Below are 25384 nucleotides of genomic sequence, written 5' to 3' on the forward strand. Positions count from 1 at the left end.
TACAGTGACCCGGCTTTGCTTAATCACTCATTTTTAATACCGAAACCATAGTACAATACGATACTTCACGTAGAGAAGGATAACTGAAGGGGAGGGAAAAGCCCCTATGCTGTCAGGATGACTCCAGAAAAGGAATTAACAGGTAAACCTAATTCCTGTCTTCCCCTCGTCATCCTGACAGCATACACATGGAGGAATACCAACAATCAAGGGCTTTAGGGAGGGACCACTGCTTGCAGAACTTTCCGCCCAAAGGCCGTGTCCCGGCTGGCCCCCACGTCCAGACGATAGTGTTTTACAAAGGTATGGGTGCTTGACCATGTGGCGGCTCTGCAAATCTGGTCGGTTGTCGCCTGGGCTCTCTCCGCCCAGGAACAGGCGACCGCCCTAGTAGAATGGGCTCTAACTTCGCCCGGGAGTGGGATCCCTTGGGATCTGTATGCCTCTTCTACGGCCCTCCTGACCCACCGCGCTAGGGAGTCCTTAGTAGCGGCCCCTCCTCTGCGTGGACCCTGAAATTGAATGAAGAGGTTATTAGATTTCCTAAAGGTATGTGAGACCTCTAAGTACTTCAGAACTGCTCGTCTCACGTCTAGGTTATGGAACCTCTGTTCCGTAGTGTTCCGGGGTTCCTGGCAGAAGGAGGGAAGTACTATTCTTTGCTCTCTGTGAAAGTCCGTGAGGACTTTCGGTTGAAAGAAGGGGTCGGGCCTAAACTCTATCTTGTCCGGGAAGATGGTCATATATGGGGTTTTTATAGAGAGGGCTTGGATTTCCCCGATCCGCCTGGCGGATGTAATGGCCACTAGGAAGGCAACCTTATATGAGAGGGTCTTAACTGAGAGTTCTTCCAGGGGCTCGAAGGGGTGTGTGCAAAGGGCCTGTAAAACAAGATTCAGGTCCCATGGGGGCATGGTTCTTCTTATAAAGGGGTGAAGTCTAACTGCTCCTTTAAGGTATTTTTTGACTAGCCTATGGTCGGCTAACGGGAAGTCAAAGAAGGCTCCTAGGGCGGCCACCTGGACCTTAAGGGTACCAGGTTTTAGGCCCATGTCCAGTCCATCCTGAAGGAACTCTAGAATCTTATTAATGTCTGGTTGTTGGAGGTCGTGAATACTGTGCCCCAACCACCTAGAGAAGGTGTCCCACACCCTGGTGTATATGTTCCTGGTGGACTCTTTGAGACTCTCACATAAGGTGGTGGTCACCCTCCCTGATAGGCCCTGGTTCAGGTATTTTACCCGCACAGCTTCCAGGCCGCTAGTCTGAACTGTCGGGCTTTTGGGCAAATCAGGGGACCCTGTTGTAGGAGGTCGTCTCTCCACGGCAGATGTAGGGGCTCCTGTGTTGATAGAGCGGCCAGGAGCGGGAACCAAGGTCTCTTGGGCCAGAACGGGGCCACCAGGATAACGGAGCCCGGGGACCCCTGGATCTTCTTTAGAACCCGAGGGATCAGGGGGATAGGTGGGAAGGCGTATGTCAGGTCCCATTCCCATGCTTGGGATAGTGCGTCTATTCCCAGGGAGCCCCCGTCTGCCCCCCTGGAAAAGAACCGGGGACACTTGTTGTTCTCCCGAGAGGCAAACAAATCCACCTTTGGAGTCCCCCATCTTTCTGTAATCAATTGGAATGCCTCTGGATGTAGTGCCCACTCCCCAGGGTCTATCCTCCTGCGGCTGAGGTAGTCTGCCATGGCGTTCTCTGGGCCCCTTACGTGGAACGCTGAAACGGAAGGCATCCGCTGCTCTATCCACCCGAGCACTTTCGCCGCCAGGTCTTGTAGTCGGGGGTTCCGCGTGGATCCCTGGTAGCGAATGAGGGACACAGTTGTTATGTTATCCGAAAATATCTTAATGGGTCTACCCCCGATCTCTGTCTCGAGGTCACGGATGGCCCTCCAGACCGCGCAAAGCTCCTTGTAATTGGAGGATTGAGTGGCCTCTTTCTGGTTCCAGACCCCCTGGACATAGCGACAGCCTAAGTGGGCCCCCCAGCCAGTTGCGCTCGCGTCAGTGAAGATGGATACTGGGGATGCCGGGTCCCAACTTGTGGACCTGGCGAGGTTGGAGATAGACGTCCACCACCCCAAGGAGGACCTTACTTTGTGAGTGAGGGTGATTTCCTGATCCAGGGAAGCTGGAGATTTGTCCCAGTTGCTCAGGATAAAGTCCTGGAGAGTTCTACCATGTAACTGGGCCCACGGGACTACTCCAATACAGGCTGTCATGAGACCGAGGACCCTCATGCCTCTCCTAAGGGAAACTTGGGAGGCTAACGAAAGTGCCCGGCTTTCGTCTTGGATCGTTTTTTGCTTTTCTAGCGGGAGGGAAGAGCACTGGTGGTGTGAGTCCAGGATAACCCCTAGGAACTTTTTCCTTTGTTCGGGTTGAAGATTGGATTTGTCGAAGTTAATGATCCAACCTAGCGACTCGAACAGGTGGAGGGTGAGGTTGACCCGGTGCTGGAGTTCCGAGGGTGATCCTGCTATAAGCAGGAAATCGTCGAGGTATGGGACAATTAGTACTTTGTCCGTCCTTAGTGCTGCTACCATCTCCAATACTAGTTTGGAGAATACCCGAGGTGCGGAAGAAATCCCGAACGGCAGGCATGCGAATTGGTAATGCGAGACTGACCCTTCTATCACCAGGGCGAATCGAAGAAACTGTTGGGAGCCTGAGTGTATGGGAATATGATAATAGGCGTCTTTTAAGTCCACCGTGGCCATGACGCTATCTGGTGTGATTAGGGGGATCGCTGATCTTACTGATTCCATTTTAAATCTTCGGTATGTTATAGATTTATTCAGGTATTTCAGGTTGATTATAACTCTGTAGGTCCCGTTAGGCTTCTTAATAAGAAACAAGGGGGAGTAGCAGCCTTTGAACCGTTCTTCTACGGGAACCGGGATAATGGCCCCCAGGGATAGCAGGTCCCGTACCCCCGACTGGAGGGCCCGGGCTGACGCGGGTGACTGGCAGGGGGTAACCACGAACCTCCGGGGAGGGGGGGCGGAAAGCTCAATTCTATAGCCCTCTGAGACCAGGCGAAGGGCCCAGGGATTGGAGGTTATTTCGCTCCATCTATTGGCGAACCCCCTAAGTCTGCCCCCCACCTGCCGGATCCCGATGGGCGGATTCTCACCCTTTCCGCCTTTGGGGTAAGACCTGCGTCCGGTTTTCCCCTTCCCCCTGTATGTTCTCGGGGGGACAAAGGGAGGAGGGTAGGAGGAGGAAGGCCGCTTGACGGGTCTCTCTACTGGTAGCCCCTGACTTTTGTCTGAGGCCTTCTCCAGGAGTGTATCCAGGGAAGGTCCGAAGATGCGATGTCCCTGGAAGGGCAAAGAGCAAAGCCTGTTTTTTGAGGCATTGTCCCCTGTCCAGGCTTTTAACCCAGACGGCCCTCCGGGCTGTGTTCGAAAGTGCCGCCGACCGGGCCCCGAACCTTACTGACTCCATCGAGGCGTCCGCCAGGAAGCCGGTGGCCTGTTGGAGGAGGGGAAGGCAGTTGGAGATATCTTCCCTCGAACCCCTTTGCGAGACCAGGGCCTGGAGTTGGTCTAGCCAGACCGTCATGGATCTTGCTACCGACGTGGCCGTAATGTTGGTCTTCATGGTGAGGGCCGCCGACTCCCAGGCCTTCTTCATTGCCGAATCCACTCGTGAATCCAGTGGGTCCCGCAACTGGGAGATGTCCTCAAAGGGGAGGGCAGCCTTCTTCGAGACCCTGGCGACCGCCAAATCCACCTTCGGGACGGTGTCCAAGAACTCAATGTCTTCCGGGGTGAAGACCATACGCTCTCTAAACTCCTTAGACAGGAAAAACTTGTGTTCTGCCTGTTTCCACTCGGTCAAGATAAGCTGTTTTAGGATATCATTGACCGGGAATGATGGTTTGGGCTGAGGTATGAGTCCCCGGAACAGGGTATCCTGGAGGGATGGCTGCTGCGGCGTCTGTTCCTCCACCTGCATGGTGTGACGGACCGCTGTTAGTAGCTGCCCCAGATCCGCCGATGCGAAGAAGTACTTCCTCGTTTCTTCCATGGGTGGTATGGATTCTGAGGGGGAATCTTCTAAGAACCCTTCCTCCGAGTCGGATTCTTCTATCCGTGACCGCCTTACCCTTTTCGTGGGGGGCGGAACGGAAAGAGACGAGAGAGAGGCCTCGATCTCCTCGCGGATCATAGCTCGGATGTCCGATATGCCCGAGGGGCCTTCCTCACGGACCACCTTCTCTGTGCAGGCTGCGCATAAGGGTTTGGTGTGTCCCTCGTCCAGTCGCCGCAGGCAGACTGGGCACTTGCGCACGCGCTTCTTGGCCTCTCTGCCCTTTTGTGCTTCTCTGTCCTAAGAGACGGAGACAGCAGAAAAAAAAAGGGGGGGGTTTTCCAGCACCTGACCCTTCCTTACCCCTGGTGTGAGCCCCCGGAGGTTTACTCAGCAGCGGGCTGCTCTCCGTGTCCTCTCTGGCCGACATCTTTACTTAGGTGCTGACCGAAGACATGTGGGGAATCCTGCTTTCTCCTTTTCTCTTTTTTTTTTTTTTTGATTTTCAAATTTGGCGCCTTTTCCCTCGAGGCCCCGCCCCCCCCGTGACGCGGCCGTGCTGACGTCATGCCGCCGCGCCGGACCCGGGGGATACACTCTGCGTCGGGCTCTGAGGAGGGCGCATAGATGTCCGGGGATGTCGGATCGAGCGCAGCCGTCGCCCGCGCCGCGCGCTCTTCCCCCCCCCTCGCTGGCATACCTGCTCAGCCGCTCCGCCGACAGAGGATCTCTGGAAGCCAGGGTCCCGGGCCCGACGTCCAGAGCGGGTGCCTGATGTCCGGAGGCGGCTTCCAAGCCCTGCAGGTACGGGCTGTATCTTCCCAGTGCGACAACCCCACTGGGCAGCGCGCTAGGGAAGGGTTCCCCGCAGGGAACGAGGTGCTGGTCTTTGGGATCCTGCGGGTGAGGGTCCCCACGTAGGGTCTCACCCGCGCAAGCTCTGCCAGCCCGACCAGAGAGTCGTCCCCCCACGGGCGGACAGGCTGCATAGGAATTTTTCTTCTTTTTTCCTGCCTCCAGCATACACCTGGAGGCTTCCGCTTGGACTGTCCTGTAGGGACAGGAAGACACTGGTGAGCTGGTGGCGGGAGGTGCCTTTTGTATGTTTTTCCGCTTCCTGTCCCAACAGGGGTCCAGTGGACATCCTCCATGTGTATGCTGTCAGGATGACGAGGGGAAAAACGGAATATATTTCACTACTTTGCTTAAAAAAATAAATACCGGTGACATTTCTTTTAACCCTCTTCCAATCCAATTTGTATCCTGGTTTTTCTAGGGGGCTTAGTCTTTCTGCCGTTATACAACGGCGCTATCTGCTGGCTAGAGCCAGTACTGCATGAGGTACGTGTCGTTGGATAGGCTCTGACAGCAGATAGGCTGGCAATATACAGTAAGAGAACCCCGACGGGCGTCTTCCAACATCAGAGCTGTACAGCCTTACATCATAATGTCTTCAGAGGTCAGACAGTGGATTGGAAAGGGTTAAAAAGGTTAACGGTAACTGAATTAGACTGCAAAAACAATGTTTTTTTTATAGGACCTCTACCATAGATGAACAAAAATGTTTGTGGGGAATCCTTACAGAACGATTTTTCTTTTTTTTTTTTTTACCGCCATCAGTCTTTTTCTCTTAACCCAACGTCTCAAGAAGTATAAAAACACTGAATTTTTATTTTAAAATTTTCTATAGCGCGAAAAAAATTTCATGGCACTGTACACAAACTGTCCTAAAACTCATTGCAAATAAAGCTTTGCCACGAACTGCTACTTGAAGTTTTGGGAAGAAGTTCTTAGAAATGCTCAAGAAAAACTAATTCCCGTACTTAAAGAAATCTTATAGATTAATAAATGTATAAATTTACAACAATCCCATAAATAAACAGCTCATACCACTTCTTTCCACACCAAACTCTTTGCCACTCAGGATGTGGTGCAAAAGATTCTTCATGTCAGATGGACTGAGGCTCATGAGGCTTTCTGTGGCTTCTTCCGCTGCATGATGAAGAGACACAAAATGATTCAGCATTGTATGTATGTATATATATATTTTACATCTAGCTAGGACACAAAGTTATTGGAAGTTCTTACAATCGGAGATATGCGAGACAGTAGGGAGCGAACGGCAAAGATTTTTCTGAATTCGGTAAGCAAACCCATAAAGAAACAAACATTACAGTAACCTTCTCGCAAACTCAAAACGGCTAGTCTCAGACACCTACAGATACTGTTAGGATATAAGCCTCCCTCCACATTCGCATTGTAGGGTTCATTTGTAGCCGCTGCCACAAATTCCATCAGCTTTGGCAGAAAGAAGAATGCTAAATGCATTGCTGTTCTTCCCGTCACCACAAAACAACCTGATGGACGCAGTTTGTAGGTCAAGACGCTCATTTTGGTCTTCGGCATGCAACCAATTTTTCCATTTTTTGTTCTTAGCATCATTGCTGTGTGAAGTCTTGTATTATTTTAGGCTTCTTGTTGGGCTTCTGAGACATCACCCATTAGTTTGCAACTACCGCACGGATTGAAATAAGCACGTTTGGGCCGGCCGGCCGGACGGACACACACGGACACGGACACACACACGGACACACACACACACACGGACACACACACACACACACACATTAACCCAATCATGGAGTACAGAAACAAAAAGTTTTTGGAATCCTTTACCATTTCTCTCTCTCTTTTTTTTTTTACCTGAACATCGTAGAGATTGGGAAAGTTCTGTTGCCATCACCTGGATGATGAGACCGATTCTTAGTCGGAACATCTCGGCAAACAAAAAAGGTTGTGTCCTCATGTACATGGCCAGATACACCATGATTTCCTGCGGAAAAAAGAATATATATCATTAGCGGACGTCCTACGGCAGCGCGTCATGTGTTATAGTTTCTAACCAGTTAGAACAAAAAAGACAATTAGCTACCAATGATTAAATTCACTAGCTGTAACTAAACTATATAGGTTTACCAACCTGAATAATCCTTTGTTAGTAGAATCCACCTGTTCCATTAATGCCTTAGTGCCATATGACGTACATGTACGTCATGAGAAGTGGAGCGCTGACACAAATTAAGGCATATTTACAGCATGTAGATAAAGCAGGATCAGATGCTGTGCTTGCGCCATCCGCAGCGGGAGCTGGCTATGGCTGACAGCCAGCCTCCAGCTTTAACAGCGGGGGATCAGTGAGAAAACGGATCCCTACTTTTAACCCCCTACATGCCACAATCAATGTTGATTGCGGCATATACAAGATTAACAGAGGGTGAGCACTTCCTCTTAAGTCATATGCTCTTCACCATGAAATCGCAGAGGGCCGATGGGTTGCCATGGCAACCAATGACAGTCAATGGAATCCGGGTCTTTCACGTCCTAGGATTGCTATGATAAGTGATAATACACTGCAGTACACAAGTACTGCAGTGTACTACCTGACTGGTCATGAGATTAAAGGTTCCAGCCACCTACAGGGACATAAAATAAGTTAAAAAAAAATAGCCCAATAAGACTGTACTTTTCTCCCTTTATCTGTTCTAGTTCGTCTTTCTCCTGCTTATACACAGGTGTCTAAAATTGAACACAGTATTCCATGCATGGTCTGACTAGTGACTTGTTCAGAAGCCAAAACCTGTTCTTTGTCACATGTCTTTTTCGACACCTCCCATTTTATTTGCATTCTTTGCAGCTGCCTGGTCCAGGACACTAAAGTAAAGTTTACTGTACATCAAAATTTCCAAATTTTTCAGTTTAACTATTTAGTATATAATTATACATTTTGTGTCCTTGGCCCAAGTGCATAATCTAACATTTATTCACATGAAATATTTAAAATTTGCCATTTCTCTGCCTAAGCCTACAACTTCCCCAAATCCCTCTGACATTATAGATTAATTCTCTAACAGAGCAGATCATCAGTAAATACCGAAAATTTTACTCTGAGCGGTCTACAAGGTCATTTAGAAACAGTAAAAACCATCCCTTATGGTACTCCATTTGTAACCACTACCCAATCTGAGTCTCTACTATTACCAACCACCCTCTGTCTACTATCACAGCGCCAGTTTTTAAGACACAACTACACACATTTTCCTCCCAATTCCAACATTCTCATTTTATGTACCAACCTTTTATGTGGCACAGTATCAAACGCCCTTGAAAAGCCTAGATACGTTACATCTAAAGATTTACTCAGGGTCCAGTCTAAAACTAATCTGACCTGCTTTTTGGGGAGGTAAGTTCTAAAGTAACGATCCCTCATAAATCCATGCTGGGATGAAGGTTATTTTCACTGACATATTCCAGAATAGCGTCTCTTAGAAAACCTTTAACTATTTTATGCTTATTTGAGGCTTAAAAGTTACAGGTCTCCAAGTTTTCAGGCTCACTTTTTGACCCTCATGTGGGTAGAATCAAGCTATATTCTCTCTTGTGTTCACAGGAAAATATATTAAGTGCCCACCGCTGCGGAATAGTAAACCAGTAACCAGAGTCTTTCAAAAGCAAGATCCTGCTGTGCAAATAATCCAGAAATGAAAAAAATACCAGGCCAGCTTCTAAAAGAAGTTTTCTCCTTTATTTAAATATTCATTGAAAACTCATAATGTATCCGCACATAACTTTATGCCCCTGCAGCATACGCATTTCAAAGCTCTAAGGCTTCTTGATCACAGTATGATGGGCAAAAGCATCAGAGATCCATCAAAACCCCCGCGGACTAAATAAATAATTATGATACACCAACAAACTACACAATATTCTGTGAGAATCATTATACAATTCTATCTACCTACGTACCATTTCAACACAGTTTAACTTCTGAAAGGCCTCCTGTCCACGGGCATGCACGGATTCTGAGTGTGGAATCCCACAGCTGATTCCCGCCCTGTCCGCAGACATGAGAAAAAAAACCCAAAACACACGACACTTACTCACCTATCTGGACGCGGCGCAGGTCTCATCCGTCTGGACTAGAGATGAGCGAACGTACTCGGATAAGCACTACTCGTCCGAGTAATGTGCCTTATCCGAGTACCGCTGTACTCGTGCTGAAAGATTCGGGGCGCTCCGCTGCTGACAGGTGAGTCGCAGCGGGGAGCGGGGCAGAGCGGGCGGGCGGGAAGGAGAGAAAGATCTCCCCTCCGTTCCTCCCCGCTCTCCCCTGCAGCTCCCCGCTCCGCAGCGCGTCCCGAATCTTTCAGCACGAGTACAGCGGTACTCGGATAAGGCACATTACTCGGACGAGTAGTGCTTATCCGAGTACGTTCGCTCATCTCTAGTCTGGACGGATCTTTCTTCTGCACAGTGGACGCACTCGGCATGCCGGCCGGGGTGCCATACGCAGTTTTTAAATTTTTAAAAAAAATCTCCTGCTTTCCCGCGGCATGTCCACAGTGACAGCTACTGGCGTGCCGTGGACCAGACGGATTCTATTTCAATGGAAGCAGTCTCTGCAGGAGCCGCAGAAAAATGGAGCATGTTGCGTTTTTTCTCCCGCATGTGATCCGCATGCTGGGAAAAACGGAAATCTGCAGGTATTTATATGCCTGCGGATGCCCAATGCTAGTCTATGGACATGTTGAACTGTGGATCATCTGCGTGGGTGACCCACAAGGATTCCGCAAGTCAATTATGCCCGTGGACATGAGACCTTAAGTGTACATCAATAGAAGTTGTACCTTGTTGAAATGATACGTAGGTAGATACAACTGTATAAAATGTGTGACATGATTACCACAGAATCTTTTGTAGTCTGTTGGTATTATAACAATGTAACATTTTATTTGGTCCGCAGGTGTTTTTAATGGATCTGTGAAGTTTAGCCCACCATGCTGTAATCAAGAGGCCTTACAGCTTTGAAGTATGTACACTGCGGAGGATAAACTTATGTGCGGATACATTTTATTATGATTGTTTAACAAATATATAAATCAAAGTCCTTCTAGATGCTAGCCTGGTATTTTTTCATTTCCATATCTTCTCTTGAAAAGATCTGCTACGTGGTGAATATCCTCCATAATCATAAAGCACTGCTGGCTGGACACATTCAGCCTTTGGCAAAAGTGTGTTAGAAGAAGCCCCTCTTCCTTGATCGATCCCTTGTATGGCTGCTCAATTCCCATGATGTGCTGCTATACAAAGACTAGGATAGATTAGGGCTGCTTGCACACAGCAGAGCTGAGTTCCGCATGCGGGAGCCCGCAGCGGAATCAGAACCTGATCGCATCGGCGCCTGAGGATACCTGTTCTTCATCTGTACTGCGGATGGACTTGGGTGAGTGTTCACAGCCTCGCTGGTCGCTCAAATGCATGGCCTGCAGCACTCACCTGAGCTCTGTGCCCCTTCTGCCGTTTTCGTCGCCTGCTGGCGCCTCTCGGCAGCTGAAGATAGATGTCTATAGAAGTCTATGTATCCACCTTCAGCTGCTGAGAGAATCAGACAGACAACTAAGACAGCCGAAGAGGCGCAGTGCTCAGGTGAGTTTGGATACCAGTTGCACTGTAGATTCTCAAACATTTAATACATAACTGGAAGAAAGAACTTCATAGCAACTATTATACATAATCATGTGAGACTTATACAATGTTCTCCGAATATGCATGGGTTTATTTACCTGTGTGAGGATAGATATACTCATATTCTGCTCACTAGCCTCTTCAATCAAACAAATGAGCTTGTCATATGGGAGCGGCCTGAAAGAGAACGATGGAAACATCATTTAAAATAAGACTTTCATGAGCCGTTAGCAACAACCCAGGTTTAACCTTCAGTAATTCATGGCTACACAAGAGACATTGCAACAAGATTTTTCTCATTCATTATATATCAAGCCCACCAAGAAATATAAGTGGACTAGTATTACCTTGTTTAGCTATTCTATCTGAAACTCTCCTGGTCTTTCAAGAGGTCATGTGATCTCAATTCTGAGTAGTTAAGATAACTTTGCTATTTGTGCTCTCAAAATTAGTCAATTTTCAGACAGCATAATTCCTGTGTGATGGACACTACCACACAAGCTCTTATGGAGAGGGGGAGGCAAAGACCCCCGTCACAGTTCCCGATGACCACACAGTTCTACAGCTCAGCCTCCTGACTGTAGAATTATTGTCAGGAAGCAATTACAGGTAAAAAAAAAGAAAAAAAACCAAAACAAAACAACACACAATTGCAATTTGTCTTTTTTAAAAGGTATGTTCACACATTGCAGATTCCCTGAAGCAACTTTGCACCAAATGGTGTGGATTTTATTCCTTCATTTAAAAGGTGAAGTTCTATGACAATTTCCAGTCCATTTTAAACCAACAGCGCAGGCGATGGCAAAATGGGGGTCTGTGCTGTAATCTTTTTTCTTGGTAACACTTAAGACAATAGTTAGAATTAGAAACCAAACTTCCATTTGAACTAATCATAATCCCTTTTTGGCTACTCTCTTCTGCCAATCACACTTCTGGCCTTCAGGCCTCATGTCCAGGGGCGGGTTTGATTTGCGGAACCCCTGCGAGGCACCTGCCCGGGAGATCTGCAGATCAAGCCGCCCAGAGGGAAGCATGGGGGTGCCCGCACTAGAATTAAAGCATGCGGATTTGTTTTGCGGACCTTTTGGTCCGGAAAACAAATTGCAGCATGCTCCATTTCACTGTGGGTCCCGCACAGCTGACACTGTAGACATTCCGCAGATCCGCGGGAAAGCAAATAAAAAAAAAAAAAAAAAAAAAGAAACTGCACCTTGCATGTCTCACGGCGAGCCGTGAGGACCATGCGCAGTGCAGCGAACATAGAAGAGACCCACACAGCTGCTGCCGAAATAATGCGGAGAAATCAGGTTCATTGGCCGCGGGCAGGGCTGGATTCTGTGCAGGATTCCCCACACGGGATCCGACCCGCCCGTGAAAAATTGCAATGTTTGAAAGAGAATATCAGAAAAAAATCTGCATAGTGCGCCAACTGTTTTCCATATCACTAGAAAAAAAAAAAGGAAAATCACAATAAAGATTAAAAGGGTTTGTCCTAAATACATCATTTGTTTTCCAAATGTAGGAAAAAAAATGAAAGAATAAGCTATACCCGTAATTACACAAGTAATCGTTGCAGCCGTACACTGCTGAGACCAGTGACTGGGCAGTAGCCGTCATATAGGTATACAAGCTCAATGTACACCCTAGATGCCGTCACAGTCACTTTATGGTTTGTACATTGGGTCCATGGGTTCTGGTCCTGTGGGACTTTTCATCGTTGCCCAGCAGCTGAGGTGCTTGGATTGTGCTGCTGATTATCTACTATCTTTTTACGGGTATACAGGCTCACCATATAAACAAAGCCCAGTGGATAGGACTGGAGCTATGGCACTGGAAGATGAAAACCAGCTTTTATTTTCAATGTAGAACATTTCCTACATTTAGAGAAAAAGTAAATCTATATCTCAGACAAGCCCTATAATTACAGGCCAAAGAACGTACGCAGTAATAGTCTTCTCCCGAGGTTCAGGCGGCAGCCCCACTGTGAGCTGTTTCTGATGAGACAGAAGCTCTGTGCAGGCCTATGGAAGACAAGACAGCGTTACAAGCAGCGAGAAAGACGGGGTAATCAAACGTAACAAGTTTAGTACAAAGAATAGAGGATTATAGAAAATAAATAAATTAGAAGTAATGATGTAGGGGCTTCTGCTCAGGTCTCCTGAGGATAGGTCATTAATTGTGTTTTTCTCCATAAAACCTCTTTGATGGGCATGTGTCTATCTACAATACTATGCAAGCTGGAATCTAGTGGATTTGGTGCCAATTAATGGAACAGGTCCGCATGCAGCCACCAAAGCAGAAACCGTATCAGGAATTGGCATGTCATTTTTTTTCTACAATGCCAATTTCAAAATTGTGTGTGGAAAACTAGGCACCGTATGTATTACTACATGGCCGTAGCATTCAACAGAACCTGAAGAGATGTGGCAATAGAGGCACGAGGGAAACCTAAGTAAAACTTTTCACTGAAGCCAATGCCATGTGTATTCTGGTCGGTTTACAGGAAAGGGGGATTCTATACATACCTCATCCAGAGCTTCTACCTTCTTCTTCAGAATGCCTGAAATACAACGTATCAGAGCCCATTGCCGCGTAGCTCCAACTTTCACATACAGGTCTACCAGAAGATCTTTCACAGTCACACCAGGCTGTCCATAGATCTGGGTGTCCCAATCTAATCCTCTATCAAGAATAAAAGTAAAACACAATGAGGACTTGCATACAAAGTGTGATTTGAGACATTGAAAATGTGAGCGTGTACATAAAAACTCACTTCATGGTATACAAGACGTAAAGGATGTCTGCTTGCTCCTGGACGTTATCCGTATCCCGTAAGACATCCACCAGAGCAGCAAAATCTGTCTGCCCAGAGGAATCCTGAGGAAGTTGCATCTCCGTATGGCTGGCCAGAACCTGAGAATGGAAACAACGCTTAGAAAAGATGTACAAAGCAACTAAATCTTAGGATTAGGCCCAATGTCCACGGGCAGATTTGATTTGCAGCACCCGTACAAAAGATTCCCAGTTCAAGCCGCCCATAGGAAAGCATGGGCGTCCACAACTCAATTAACACATGCAGATGTGATTTGAGGATTCCGCGCGCGGAAAACAAATTGCAGCATGCTTCATTTTAGCATGGATTCCATGCGGATGGGCTCCATTGATCCCTGTGGATGTGAGGGATCCGAGATGCAATTATGGATCCATTGCGGATTTGCAGGCAGATACCGCTCTAGTTGCTTGGAGACCAAAGCAGGGAGATGGGAAGGAGGGGGAAGGCAGTCACTTTGGACTTGCGATTTTTTCTCCTGCGTGGACCATCTACAGTGTATATGCGTGTCAGTGGCGGTAAAGAAAAGAAGATAAGGGAAAAAAAAGCATTGGCAAACATTTACAAGTAATTTCCGCACTGACTTGTAGGTCTTCCGCTGCGCTAATCAACGCGTGACATGGACTTGAGGCCTTATAAAAGATTCAGATGTATTCAACATAAATAGGATATACATTTTTGCACAACATGGCTATGGACGAAATAAAGCAGACTTTGTACTTTTCTTTTGCTTCTGCCACAAGACGACTTTTTTTCTTTTTAACTGGAGTCAGTTTCACGTTTTCAGGAGTCGCAGTTACAGACGGTTCATCTTTAAAAAAGGACGTTTCACTAGACTTACTCATGAGATGCGAGGAGGAGAGCTCTGAGGTTGGTCGGGAACGGATCAATGCCAGCGAACTATGGAGTCCCTGGATAGCTATGAGGGCTTCAGACCCCTTTAACGTGTGGCTCGAAAAAGGTCGACTAGACCCCTAGTGAGTTTGCTGCATCATGTGAGCAAGGTCGTATCTCCTATCCTCCCCCCTACCCTCACCCCCCCCCCCCCCCTCTTTTCCTCTCTTTTCCCTCGCCTCCCTCCACCCCTCCAGGTTTGTCTTCCCTCCTTGTTGTTGGATTTCGTTGGGTTTTCTTTTTTGTCTTTACTTTTAGTTAAGATCGTGGATGAGTCAAGTGGAAACGTGGGGAAAACCAGATATCTTAAGGAATGCCAGAAATGGGTTCTAACTATGTTTGTAATGTAAATTTTCCCCAGCTCAATACATTACTTTGTAATGCTGATAGAAATTGCTTGAAAACGTTTATAAAAATGATTGAATCATAAAAAAAGACGTTTCAGGTCGTCCAACAAGCTGAAAGGGCTGCATATTTGTACAGCTGCATCCCAGCCGATTCTTCATTTTTTATTTCAGCTCCCGCCCCTCTTCCTGTTTAACTAAAATTTCTCGTTACTTTTGGAGCCCAATACTAGTCAATTGGGTCAATGGATGACTTCACACTTAACTGACACGGGAGGGTGGAGACTTACCCCCTGAACAACTGACTAGAATCTGGCTTTGGAAGTAATGGGAGCCACTGCAAGCAAACAGGGGTAAGAAGGAGCGAACAAAGAAAACCATGGAGCAATCAGTAGGGTCGTAGCAGTTAAGGTATAAAATGTGTCCTGCTGGTCAGAGGTGGTGAACAGACTTTTTTTTTTTTTTAAATAAAAGAGGACCCATCTGTTGTGAGAACAAAAAAAAACAAAAAAAAAACCGACTAATAAATTTACCTGTTCCACCATTTTATCAATTTGCAGGTCCATACCAAATATGAATGGAAGAATAGATCCACCTATTTTTCTCGGAAATTCACCAAAAGCAAAAAAATCACAAACCCAATGACTAAATTTGTCAGTTGATATTAACGGGCATTGAATAAGCAAATTGGACGAAAAATTCCCTCACCTCCAGGCAGGAGCCTGAACTTTTTATGACGTGGCTGATCAAAATAACAATATTCTGTATGATTTCCCTTTGTATCACCCTGCCCAGCTAGAACACGACATAGCTGCTTGTAAAGGGTTAATCTGAGCCTCTCACTACATAATACACAGAACCAGCAGAGACAAACCGAGGAGAGAGTGGGCGAGAAGCTGCGACAGGATTTACCTTCCTCGCATCTCTTCTGCTGCTAGCAAGAGACTCCTCAAATATCCAGCAGCTCCTTTGTTTTCTAGCTGCTCCTCATTAGTCAGACTGACTGCTCACTGCTGCAGGTTCATCAGACTTCAAATGAAGTTCTATTTTTTCATTAATATGTAGTTTTTGCCTTATTTTCTGTGAGATCTTAGCATTCACTTATTACTCTCCCCCCACACTTCCCCCTTACATCACTCATTTGCCAGGAAACATGAGGACTTTTAACTCCGTTTAAATGACCGTTACCTTGCTAGTTTGCCACTTTTGGGGTGAAGTATTTAGCAAATCAAAGGATGGCTGTGTAGCCTGAAACAACTTGGTAGGCAGGTACATCTGTACATCTAGAAGGGGTGTAAAAAAAAAAAAAGGGTAAATATAATAATTATAATAATAGATAGTGAAAGAAAGTTTCAGTAAGTTTTGAAAAAAACTTACTCAATGGATTCAAACCTTAAAAAGCAATTTTATGGAACAGAATTATGTAAAAGACACCGGAGCATCACAACCTAAAGCAAAAGATGATCGCTCCATGTGCAGGGACTTCAGAGAGTAGTGATTGTGTGCAGGGATGCACTTACCTGGCAAGGCAGTAAGTGTATTGCAACAATCAGGGCAAGGAGTTTCCACATCAGGTTGAGGCCTTTCTCAAGCCGGTGTGGACTGATATGGGTCAAAAAATAAATAAAATCACAATCCACAGCCCTGTACGACAACCTTGCCCAGGGTTGGGTGCAAGAAGAGTCTTCAAATATACTGAAGGATAGAGCTTCTACAGGATAATGATTTTTTAAAAAGTGGCGCACAGAAATGGTATTTTCCTGGACAGGAAAAACCACTAAAGGGCTCATTCACACAGGTGAGGGCAATTTTGGTCCGTGAAAAGTAGACCAACTTCACAGTGTATGTGCGAGCTGCATACATTTTTGTTATAAATGTGCAATTTATCACGTCCATGTGCCATCCGTGTCTGATAAGTATCAGACAGGAGACTGCATGGAAGTGACTACAATATACAAAACAAGACGCCCAGAGTGTGACAGGCAATCAGGTAAAGGGTGCAGGGATGATGAAGAAAAAAATAAATAAATAAATAAATAAAAAGTTTTCACCGGTGTGGCCCTTTAATACAGGAAATATTTGGGCCATTGATCATAAATGTATTGTGCTTACATATCTGGGAATAAAATGCTCAGCTGCTTCTTAAACGAACTAAGGCGTGACAATGCATTAAATCAAAGAACAAATACATTAAACGAAAAAAAATAATTAGAAGGATAAAAATGCTGAAAATTTTCAAGTAGTTCACTGGAAACATAACTAACTTCATATATAAAACAATTCTGCATAAGCAATCTCATAAAAGGCAAGATATATCAAATATAAGCAAGAGATATGAAAAAAAAATATCTCACTCTGCACATTAAGACTCCTGGCTTTCGTGCGAAGGGATATAAGATCTCGCGTGCTATGAATCGCCGCACGAAATCGATGCAATCCTACCCTCTGTGTGGCAGGTGTTGGTCGAGGAGGAGTGGTGCTCAAGAGATGGCTAAGATACTGAGCTACTTCATCCTCAGAGTCTTCTGCAAAGAGTACAGAAACTTGCATGAAAAAATGCCAACGTTAATAAATCCTAAAAACAAAAAATTACCAAAAAGCAGCAGTTCGACAATATGGAGTTAGAAGAAGCGACACAACACCAAAAGGTACCAAGCTATGCTAATGTCATGCAATGTATTCCAGCCAGTTACAAGTTTGAGCTTTTCTTTCAAATTCTTGCATTACTGAGAACTTCGGTTCCTAAATAATCAAACTCCTCTCCTTCTTTAACCCCTTGAGTGGCGGGTTTCCTACCACCCTGTCGTGCCCACCAGGGCAGGTTTTTTAAAATAGTCTAATCATTGAATTTCAACTAATTTTGCAGTTGCGTCTTAAGAGCCATAACTTTTTCATTTTTCCATTGACATGGCCATATAAGGGCTTGTTTTTTGCGGGACAAGTTGTGATTTTTTAAACAGGGGGGAGGAAAAAAGAAAAAAAAGGGGGCCATGTCATTAAGGGGTTAAATAATGCATTAACTTCCTTCTCTGGGTCATTACGACGCATGAATACCACATGTGTGATTGTATTTTTGATTTTTTTACAAAGTAAAGGGAGACAAGTGTTTTTATAATTTTTTTTATAATTTTTTAACTTTAAAAATTTTTTATTTTTTTTTAATCCCTTTAGGGGACTTCCACAGGGACCCATCAGGATCCCTGATCACATTCCGGGGGTCCGATGGTGACAGCCCTTTACATGCTGCAGTGACAGCCCTTTACATGCTGCAGTCACATAGACTGCAGCATGTAAAGGGTTAACACAGCAGAGATCGGAGGTTTTCTCTGATCTCTGCTGTAAGAGCAGGTACCTAGCTGTCCTCTGACAGCCAAGCACCAAGCTCTCCCTGCCACAGAGACCATCGGCTTGCTTCTGACAAGCCGATGGTCTCTATGGCAACCTTTAAACAAAGCAGGAGATTGCCGACATATCGGCAATATCTTCTGCTGGTTTTTCAAAGCCCTTGCTTTGTTCTCTGTGGGACTGTGCAGGCAGAGCACACTGTCACAGCTTGTGGCATTGTGCTCTGCAGCTCCCATAGTGATACATAGCCCGGAAATCTTCCGGGCTATGTTGCTATGAGCAGTGGAGCTCGTCCCGGAAATTTTCCGGGCGTGCCACTCAAGGGGTTAAGGAACATGGCAGTACTTTGGAATCCACTAAGATGGAGCGTATCTCCAAGATATAACCCTTCTCCACCACTGAACCATGTCATTTAATAACTGCACAAATGTAGTTGCACTAAAATCACAAGACACTGGACAAAGCACCCGCAGTCTTGAAGTGCTGCTTTTAAGCTGCAGCCAGGGAGTCATGCAGGTAATGCAGCTAGTGGTTTACTAAAGCAAGCATGAGCAGAATAAAGAAAAACACCAGACTCTTGCTAGAATTTAGTTTCAGTATTTCCATGTTTTCATCAGCCCTCCTTTTAGCCAATCTTTCTCCCGTGCGCTTCTCTCCACCTCTCTTACCATCATCGGCTGATGGAGCGACATGCAGGGGAGTTTCCAGCTCCTGCACGATGATTGACCGGCCCCCGAGGCCGCCACTCCCCCAGGTGCACCGCTTACCCTCCACACCAGAGTCCATGAAGCTAAGGTGTTTGCAGCACGATGTAGTAAGAAAGTCTGACAAGCGTCCAGTCTGAATTCTGGAATGAACAATTAAAAAGGAAATTAAATTTCCACAGATGAATACTCCAATTATTGTAAATATATTACCATTGTAGGACTGCTATAACCTACTCCAATATTAACCCCTTAATGACGCGGCCCCTTTTTCCTTTTCCATTTTTTCCTCCCCCCTTCAAAAAAATTGTAACTCCTTTATTTATCCATAGACGTCGCTGTATGAGGGCTTGTTTTTTGCAGGACGAGTTGTATTTTTCAATGGTGTTATTTAAAGTACCATACAATGGAGTAAAATGAAAAAAAAACACAACATTCCGCCATGTTTCAGTGCGTCTTGTTTCTACAGCGCACAAATTGCAACAAAAGCGACATGATAACTTTATTCTATGGGTCAGTACGATTACTACGATACCAAACTTGTATAGTTTTTTTTTTTACTGTACCACTATTTTTTTTCATACTGCCATTTAACAGGCAGTCTATCAAGCCACCCCACGGGGATGGCTTGATAGGCAGCCTGCTAAGGCAGCCCTTGGGCCTTTCAGAAGGCCCCCGGCTGCCATGACACCTGCAAGGCTCCCCGATCTCACTGCGGGCGGGGGGGGGGGGGGGGGGGGGTGTTGGCGTACAGGACCCCCGAACATAGTTTGGGGGATTTAAATGCCGCTGTCAGAATTGACAACGGCATTTAAAGGGTTAATAGCCACAATCTGCCGAACGGCCGATAGCGGCTATTGCCCGCGGGTATCAGCTGTAATAAACAGCTGACATCCACACTGCATGAAGAGAGGTTGCCCCACAACCTCTCTTCATACATACCCTGCCACTCCATGACGTACCTTTATGTCATGAAGCGGGAAGGGGTTAAGATTTAATTCTGTGCATACTACAGAACGCAAACTGTGGTATATTGAAATAAATCAATCAGAAAAAGCTAATCACACCTGGCTCCACCGAAGTATCCATCCTGGAGTTTCCTGAGAGTAGCAAGTACAGCTGGATCCAGATCTGTGCCGGATGCATCTGCATGTGACAAGCAGAGAAAGGCGTGATTAAACATATTTAAAAAGGGGTATTTCCACCACAGCAAGTCATCCTCTGCTGGTAGTCTTCACACAGGAGAAGAGATAACTTGCTGATCAATGGTGTGTGTGTGTGTGAGGGGGGGGGGGGGGCGTAACCAGAATATCTTGGTGAAAGCGTTCACCCTGTTCATCACTGAAGGCACCCAAATTTTCCAGAAAGAAATCAAGGTGCGAATGTAAAAAAATGTAAACTTGTAAGCAGTGCGCCACCTTTTAGATCACAGCATTGCTGCCACTCAAGATCTTTATATCTGATTGACTCCAGTATCAAAGCCATACTTTGATAGGTTTCCCTCGTGTCCACTGCATAAGCCAAAAGGCAGCGATCAGTTTGTTGCCATTATACAATAGCACTGCTTTAAAGCTGGTTGCACTGGAATAAATAAATAGTCCTACTCTTGTGGGTTATGCTGAACACCCAGCTCCATCATCAAACTATTCACATGTATACACACAGGAGAGTTATCATACTGCAGGGCAACTTCAAGTCGCAGCATCACAGAAGAATTTGGGAGTATACATTTATGGCCACTTTTGATACCCTAAAGAATGGAATAAACCTCAGAGCGGGGTTCTTGCATCAGTGGAGAATGTAAAAGGTCTGAAGAAGTAAAGAGAGGTGTCCTTAAGGAGAGCACCCAGGGGGTGTGTGGAGACACCTGGGAGGTGAGTGGGTCGGGGGATGGCTTCATCTCTCCCCAAGGAGAGCACCCAGAAGGGACGCTATTCCCAATCATCGTTTTACAGACCATGATTTTTTTTTTTTACAAAGAGTACATTGATTTAGTGGAAGGATGCCATGCAATAGGTGGCGCTGCAGAGGTATTGTTCCATTTTCCTTATTCGCAGTGCTGAAGGAGAGATAACACACCGGCTGTAACCCCCATCCAAATCCGATTCATTTTGCTCTACTGACTAACACTGTACTCCCCCCTCCCCCACCCCCACAGCAGAGTCCAATCACTCTAGCCGCAAATCTTCGTCATGTGGCCAGAACCCCTGGAAAAGACCACAGGGACCAATCCATTGAAACTCCCGGGGAACGCAACACAACCAAGATAAGGCTGCCTATCGAATGAAGGGGACCTTCCCTAAGCAGGTAGCAGCGCCTGGTTCCATTACCACCTAAGATCGTGACAGCGCCAGATTGGACCGTGGGGCAGCGCAAATCATGGGGGTAAGGAAGGGGCTTGAGGGAGGAGAGGGACTATGGAGGAAAGGATGGGTGGGGAGAGTTGGGTCACGACTATGGAAACTTCTCTTCCCTGGAGGGGGAAAAGCCATATGCCCTGACCTTGATGTCCAGCATGCTCACCTCCCTTTGGTGGGGAAGGGAAGCCCAGGGAATTTGAGAGAAAGGATCTTTGCTGGTGGGTCACAGAAAAGTTAGTGCTTTCTTTGTGCCACCTTGGCTTCTGGAGGTAGGGAATCAACAAGGGAGTTAGAGCAGCCCTGATGTCCCTGCTCAGTAGGGTGTTAGACTTTTTGGGGTTCACAGAGTGACTGAATCCCTCTAACAACTCCAGGATCCGTAAGACCTGCTTCCTATGCACACCAATCTAAAACCAATTTAGTTTAGTGGATGCAGAAGGGGGTATAGCTGGTAGGATTAGTTTGCTCTGCTTTTACTTCGTGCCTGCCTCCTAGTCGCAGAAGATAAATCTCAGTATCTGTAATACAATTCCCTACCAAGAATGTGGTAAAAATGAAACCATTACCAAGCATAGTGTGTGAAACTGGAAAACTGATGGTAGGTCTTCCAGTCATTCTCCAGCGACTACACAGGTAGGATAAGTCAGTACGCAACATCTCCACAATCATTCGATTATCCAAAGCGAGATAAAATTGCTGCTGATCTATGAACTACAGAACACAACCATGTCAATTTCCATGTTATGTAAAATAAATACAAAGTCTTTGATAAATGGCAAAGTCCTGACTTTAACCCTATTGAGATGCTGTGGTATGGCCTGAAAAGGCACCCTAGAAATACTGATGAATGGAAACACATCTGCAAGGAGGAATAGTCCAAAATACTCCCTCAACACTGTATAAATCTTTGCAGCTACAGGAAACATTTGGTACAGGTTGCTAAAGGGCAATGAACAGGTTCAGTGGAAGAGTTCACTTACTTTTATATGTATTTTTTATATTACTTTAGTGAAACTGTTTATAAATCTTAACTTAGATATTTAGTTGCAAGTAAAAGTTAGACCTCATGTACACAGGTGGATTTTTGATGTGGAATCCGGAGTGGGCGTCCGCTTCCGGGTTCCACAGCAATAACCTTCCATAGCATGCTATGGAAAAACACTTTTTCATGTACATGAGTGGAAACCAACTGCGGTTTCCGCTCGCGGAAGAAAAATCGAAGCGTGCTCCATTTTCCTGCAGTTCCCACATGGATGGCTTCCATTTAAGTCAACAGAAGCAGTCTGACCCGCAGCTCATCCGGGAAAAGCAAGAAAAAAAAATCTGTACTGTGCATGTCAGATGGCGAGACATGTCCACGGGGACGCCAGCGAAAAGGACAACTGGTACACGCAAGGTCACCCACCATGGTCAGGGCCAGATTCCATGTGGCATGCAGAATCCGGCTCTTCCATGTCCATGCGGCTTAAGTGAACCCTTTGTAATTAACTGTGTTAGTGAAATGAATATGGCTGCATTTTTCCCTATCCATTTTATAGTATGCTCCTTCCACTTAGTATGATACAGTCTGTGTCAATGTTCTGTACTTTTCCTTTAACAAGATTTGCTCAAATGTATTGAAGAATAAAAAAGGAACCTCTGATTAGAAAAATCCACGGTCCTAGATTGAATGACTCGGCCGTAGCGGCTTGTTCTCCCCTTTCTCTGTAAACAACTTATGGTTTACCATTACTGTATTTTTGTGTCCTCAGAAGCTAATCATGTATGACTATTGCGCTTGCTTGAAATTTTAGATGTTAAATTCTTTATCTTGCATATTCAGATTTGTGTTTATAATTTTAAATCGACCAATGGTAAAAAATTATAATAAATTTGAATTACTGTAATTGAGGCATGTGCCTCTATAAAAACTGATGCCTGTCAATCAATAAATAGATAACTTTTGATCACATCCTGTCAGGTTTGTGGTTGATCAGTTATTTCCGAGCTCATCCTATAGAATATACTGAATTTGGAACCCAGAAGCATACCGTATAGTAAATGGATTTATATTTGCACAAAAAAATTGGTTCCCTCTTGTATGGTCCTCTCCTTCACAATTATAACAAATTACGCTTTTGCGCTTTCCTCCTTTAGCCGTACATAACAATTGCAAGGGAACTGCCATACGACATGTTGGATTTGCACTAACACCTCTATTTCTGCATTGATAACTAATAGAATGTAGCCTGGGTGTTTTCTATTTAAATACCTGTGGAGTGAAAGCAAATATGTTCTGGCGTATGGTATACAGTTTGGAGGTACCCAGTACACCCATATTCCTGTAGGGCCTTCCAGTCAGTTTCATCTTTTTGTTGCGCCCTGCATTAAAAAAAAAAAAAGTACATGAAATACAACTTGCAAACTCAGGACTCATTCACATACAGCAAAAATAAAAAGGTATGCTATGCCCTAGGGCCTTTTCCAATTTTGTTACTAATGTATGTTGTATAATTCATACAATCTTAAAATACATTTAAAAAAGGGTATTAAAGGGACTTTTAAAATTTCTTTTATTTTTGCCAATGATTACCAACAGGTCATCAATAAATGATTGGTGGGGACCCACCACTCGGATCCTCACTGATCAGCTGATTCCCACAGTCAGCACAGGAAGCGGAATGCACTGACCACTGCACAGCGGCCTGGGATGGTACTGCACAACGGCTCCCATTGAATTCAATGGGAGTTGCACATGCAAAACTAACAGGGGCCACTGCAAAGTGATCAGTGCATTCAACTTCCACACAGACTCCAGTGACAAAAGCACTAAGAATCAGTTGATCAGTGGGTAAGAGAGGTGGTCTCCCCAGTCGGTCATCAATAGCAGGAAAAAAAAAACACAAACTCACCGAGCCGGGCATAGATGTGACTCAGAATCCTAGCTGGCTGCACCCTGATGGGGCTCACTCCAGCCACCGTCTGCACCTCAATACCATGCTTTTCAAGCATTTCTTTGATTTCTTCAGTCTCTGCTAGGATGCAAACTGTAAAAAGGTAAAGTTCAAATAAGTGATGCATGCTTTCTATCAAAGTTATAGCTTGCAAAAATAGGGTAACACACTAGAAGGTAGACAGACCGTTAACCCCAAGGCTGGGATGTAAATAGTGATATTTTTTAAAATTATGAAATATATTGCATTGATTGAGGAAAAGGTTATACAAGGTGTGAACGAGTTTGAATTCTTCAGTCAACAGATGACTTGGGTCATGGTGCTGATTAGGTGTTTACCCAACCCCCCTCCTTCCCCCCCATTGCTTTAATTCATAGCTTTTATATCCATTTGCCATAATTCCATATAATACATGTGACTATATGTTTTACAGTAAGCAGATGACAAGATCACCTGCTACCTGCTGTTCTCTGTATACAGGTCCTGGAGGATAATTTACACGCAAATGAAGGTGACAAGCTGCTAATGGACATCTTTTGAATGATTATCTTTGCGTGTAAATGGACCTTAAATATCACAATCTGAGCTGTATTACTTAAGGGCACACTGGGTGTATTGTTGCTCTGATTCCATATCCCTCCTCCATGTCCTTATAGTTGATAATTTCCTGGCCTTGTTACCCCCCTCCCCCCCTTTGTATTCTCTTCCCAGGAGACTATCAGATTGCATACAAAAGATTCCTAATTATGAAAACTGTAATTTACACTACAAATCCGTATTGCTTTCATAAGTATGGATCTGCGTGTCTAAATGCTCTACACGAGCACTTACAACCTAGCGGTGACACCGGCACTCGTGCAGTCGGTTAGCTGCATGTCGTCCCGCCTGTGAAAGGCTGTCGTCACTTATATCAAATATCACCACTACAGCAGGGTGACCAAAGATCGACGGTGCTGGAGCTGCAGGGGGTTTAATAAGCAAGTAAAGCTTTTATTTTATGCCAATTTTTCCCCTTCGACCAATTTTAAATTCAACCCAGAAAACAAATTTAAACTTCCATTTACTTAGAGAATCACCATTCTCAGCAGCATTCCCTAGAACACAGGCCCCCAATCACGATTTAACGGCATGTCTAATTGACATACTAGATAAAAATACGTTTTTTTTTAACGTATAATCATGAGAATATGGCCTTTTAGTAGCCAATAGTTTTTCTCCCATTGCAAAACATCTATGCAAGCATTATATGTAAATAAAGCACTGATGAAGAAGCTGAGATAGCTTGGCAATGCGTCTGGCAGAAATATGTACTAAGTTAAACTAAGTGATACTTTGCCACAGAGATTGCAACGATAATTGGGTCCTAAAGCTTTTTTATACAAGCTTTTTTGCCAATATTCGGCTAGAGT

The 25384-nt window shown here is 45.3% G+C and overlaps 1 protein-coding gene across 4 annotated transcripts in view; it reads right to left on the bottom strand.

Annotated features, from left to right (window-relative positions):
* PHKA1 (phosphorylase kinase regulatory subunit alpha 1) overlaps positions 1 to 25384 on the bottom strand; it is a 70877-nt gene that overhangs the window by 16102 nt on the left and 29391 nt on the right. For 3 of the 4 annotated variants that reach the window (XM_066580940.1, XM_066580938.1, XM_066580939.1), the window contains exons 15-27: positions 23934 to 24068; positions 23294 to 23403; positions 21609 to 21753; positions 19750 to 19828; positions 18647 to 18825; positions 16988 to 17158; positions 15822 to 15916; positions 13339 to 13478; positions 13091 to 13247; positions 12507 to 12586; positions 10664 to 10742; positions 6747 to 6876; positions 5934 to 6035 (exon numbers count right to left, since the gene is read on the bottom strand). In XM_066580940.1, the coding sequence (XP_066437037.1) occupies positions 5934 to 6035; positions 6747 to 6876; positions 10664 to 10742; positions 12507 to 12586; positions 13091 to 13247; positions 13339 to 13478; positions 15822 to 15916; positions 16988 to 17158; positions 18647 to 18825; positions 19750 to 19828; positions 21609 to 21753; positions 23294 to 23403; positions 23934 to 24068 (1602 nt within the window). The remainder of the gene's footprint in view (positions 1 to 5933; positions 6036 to 6746; positions 6877 to 10663; positions 10743 to 12506; positions 12587 to 13090; positions 13248 to 13338; positions 13479 to 15821; positions 15917 to 16987; positions 17159 to 18646; positions 18826 to 19749; positions 19829 to 21608; positions 21754 to 23293; positions 23404 to 23933; positions 24069 to 25384) is intronic. The other variant, XM_066580941.1, reaches the window with a different exon arrangement.

This window comes from Eleutherodactylus coqui, chromosome 10 (assembly GCF_035609145.1).
Source record: "Eleutherodactylus coqui strain aEleCoq1 chromosome 10, aEleCoq1.hap1, whole genome shotgun sequence".
In the NCBI taxonomy this organism is placed as follows: Eukaryota; Metazoa; Chordata; class Amphibia; order Anura; family Eleutherodactylidae; genus Eleutherodactylus; species Eleutherodactylus coqui.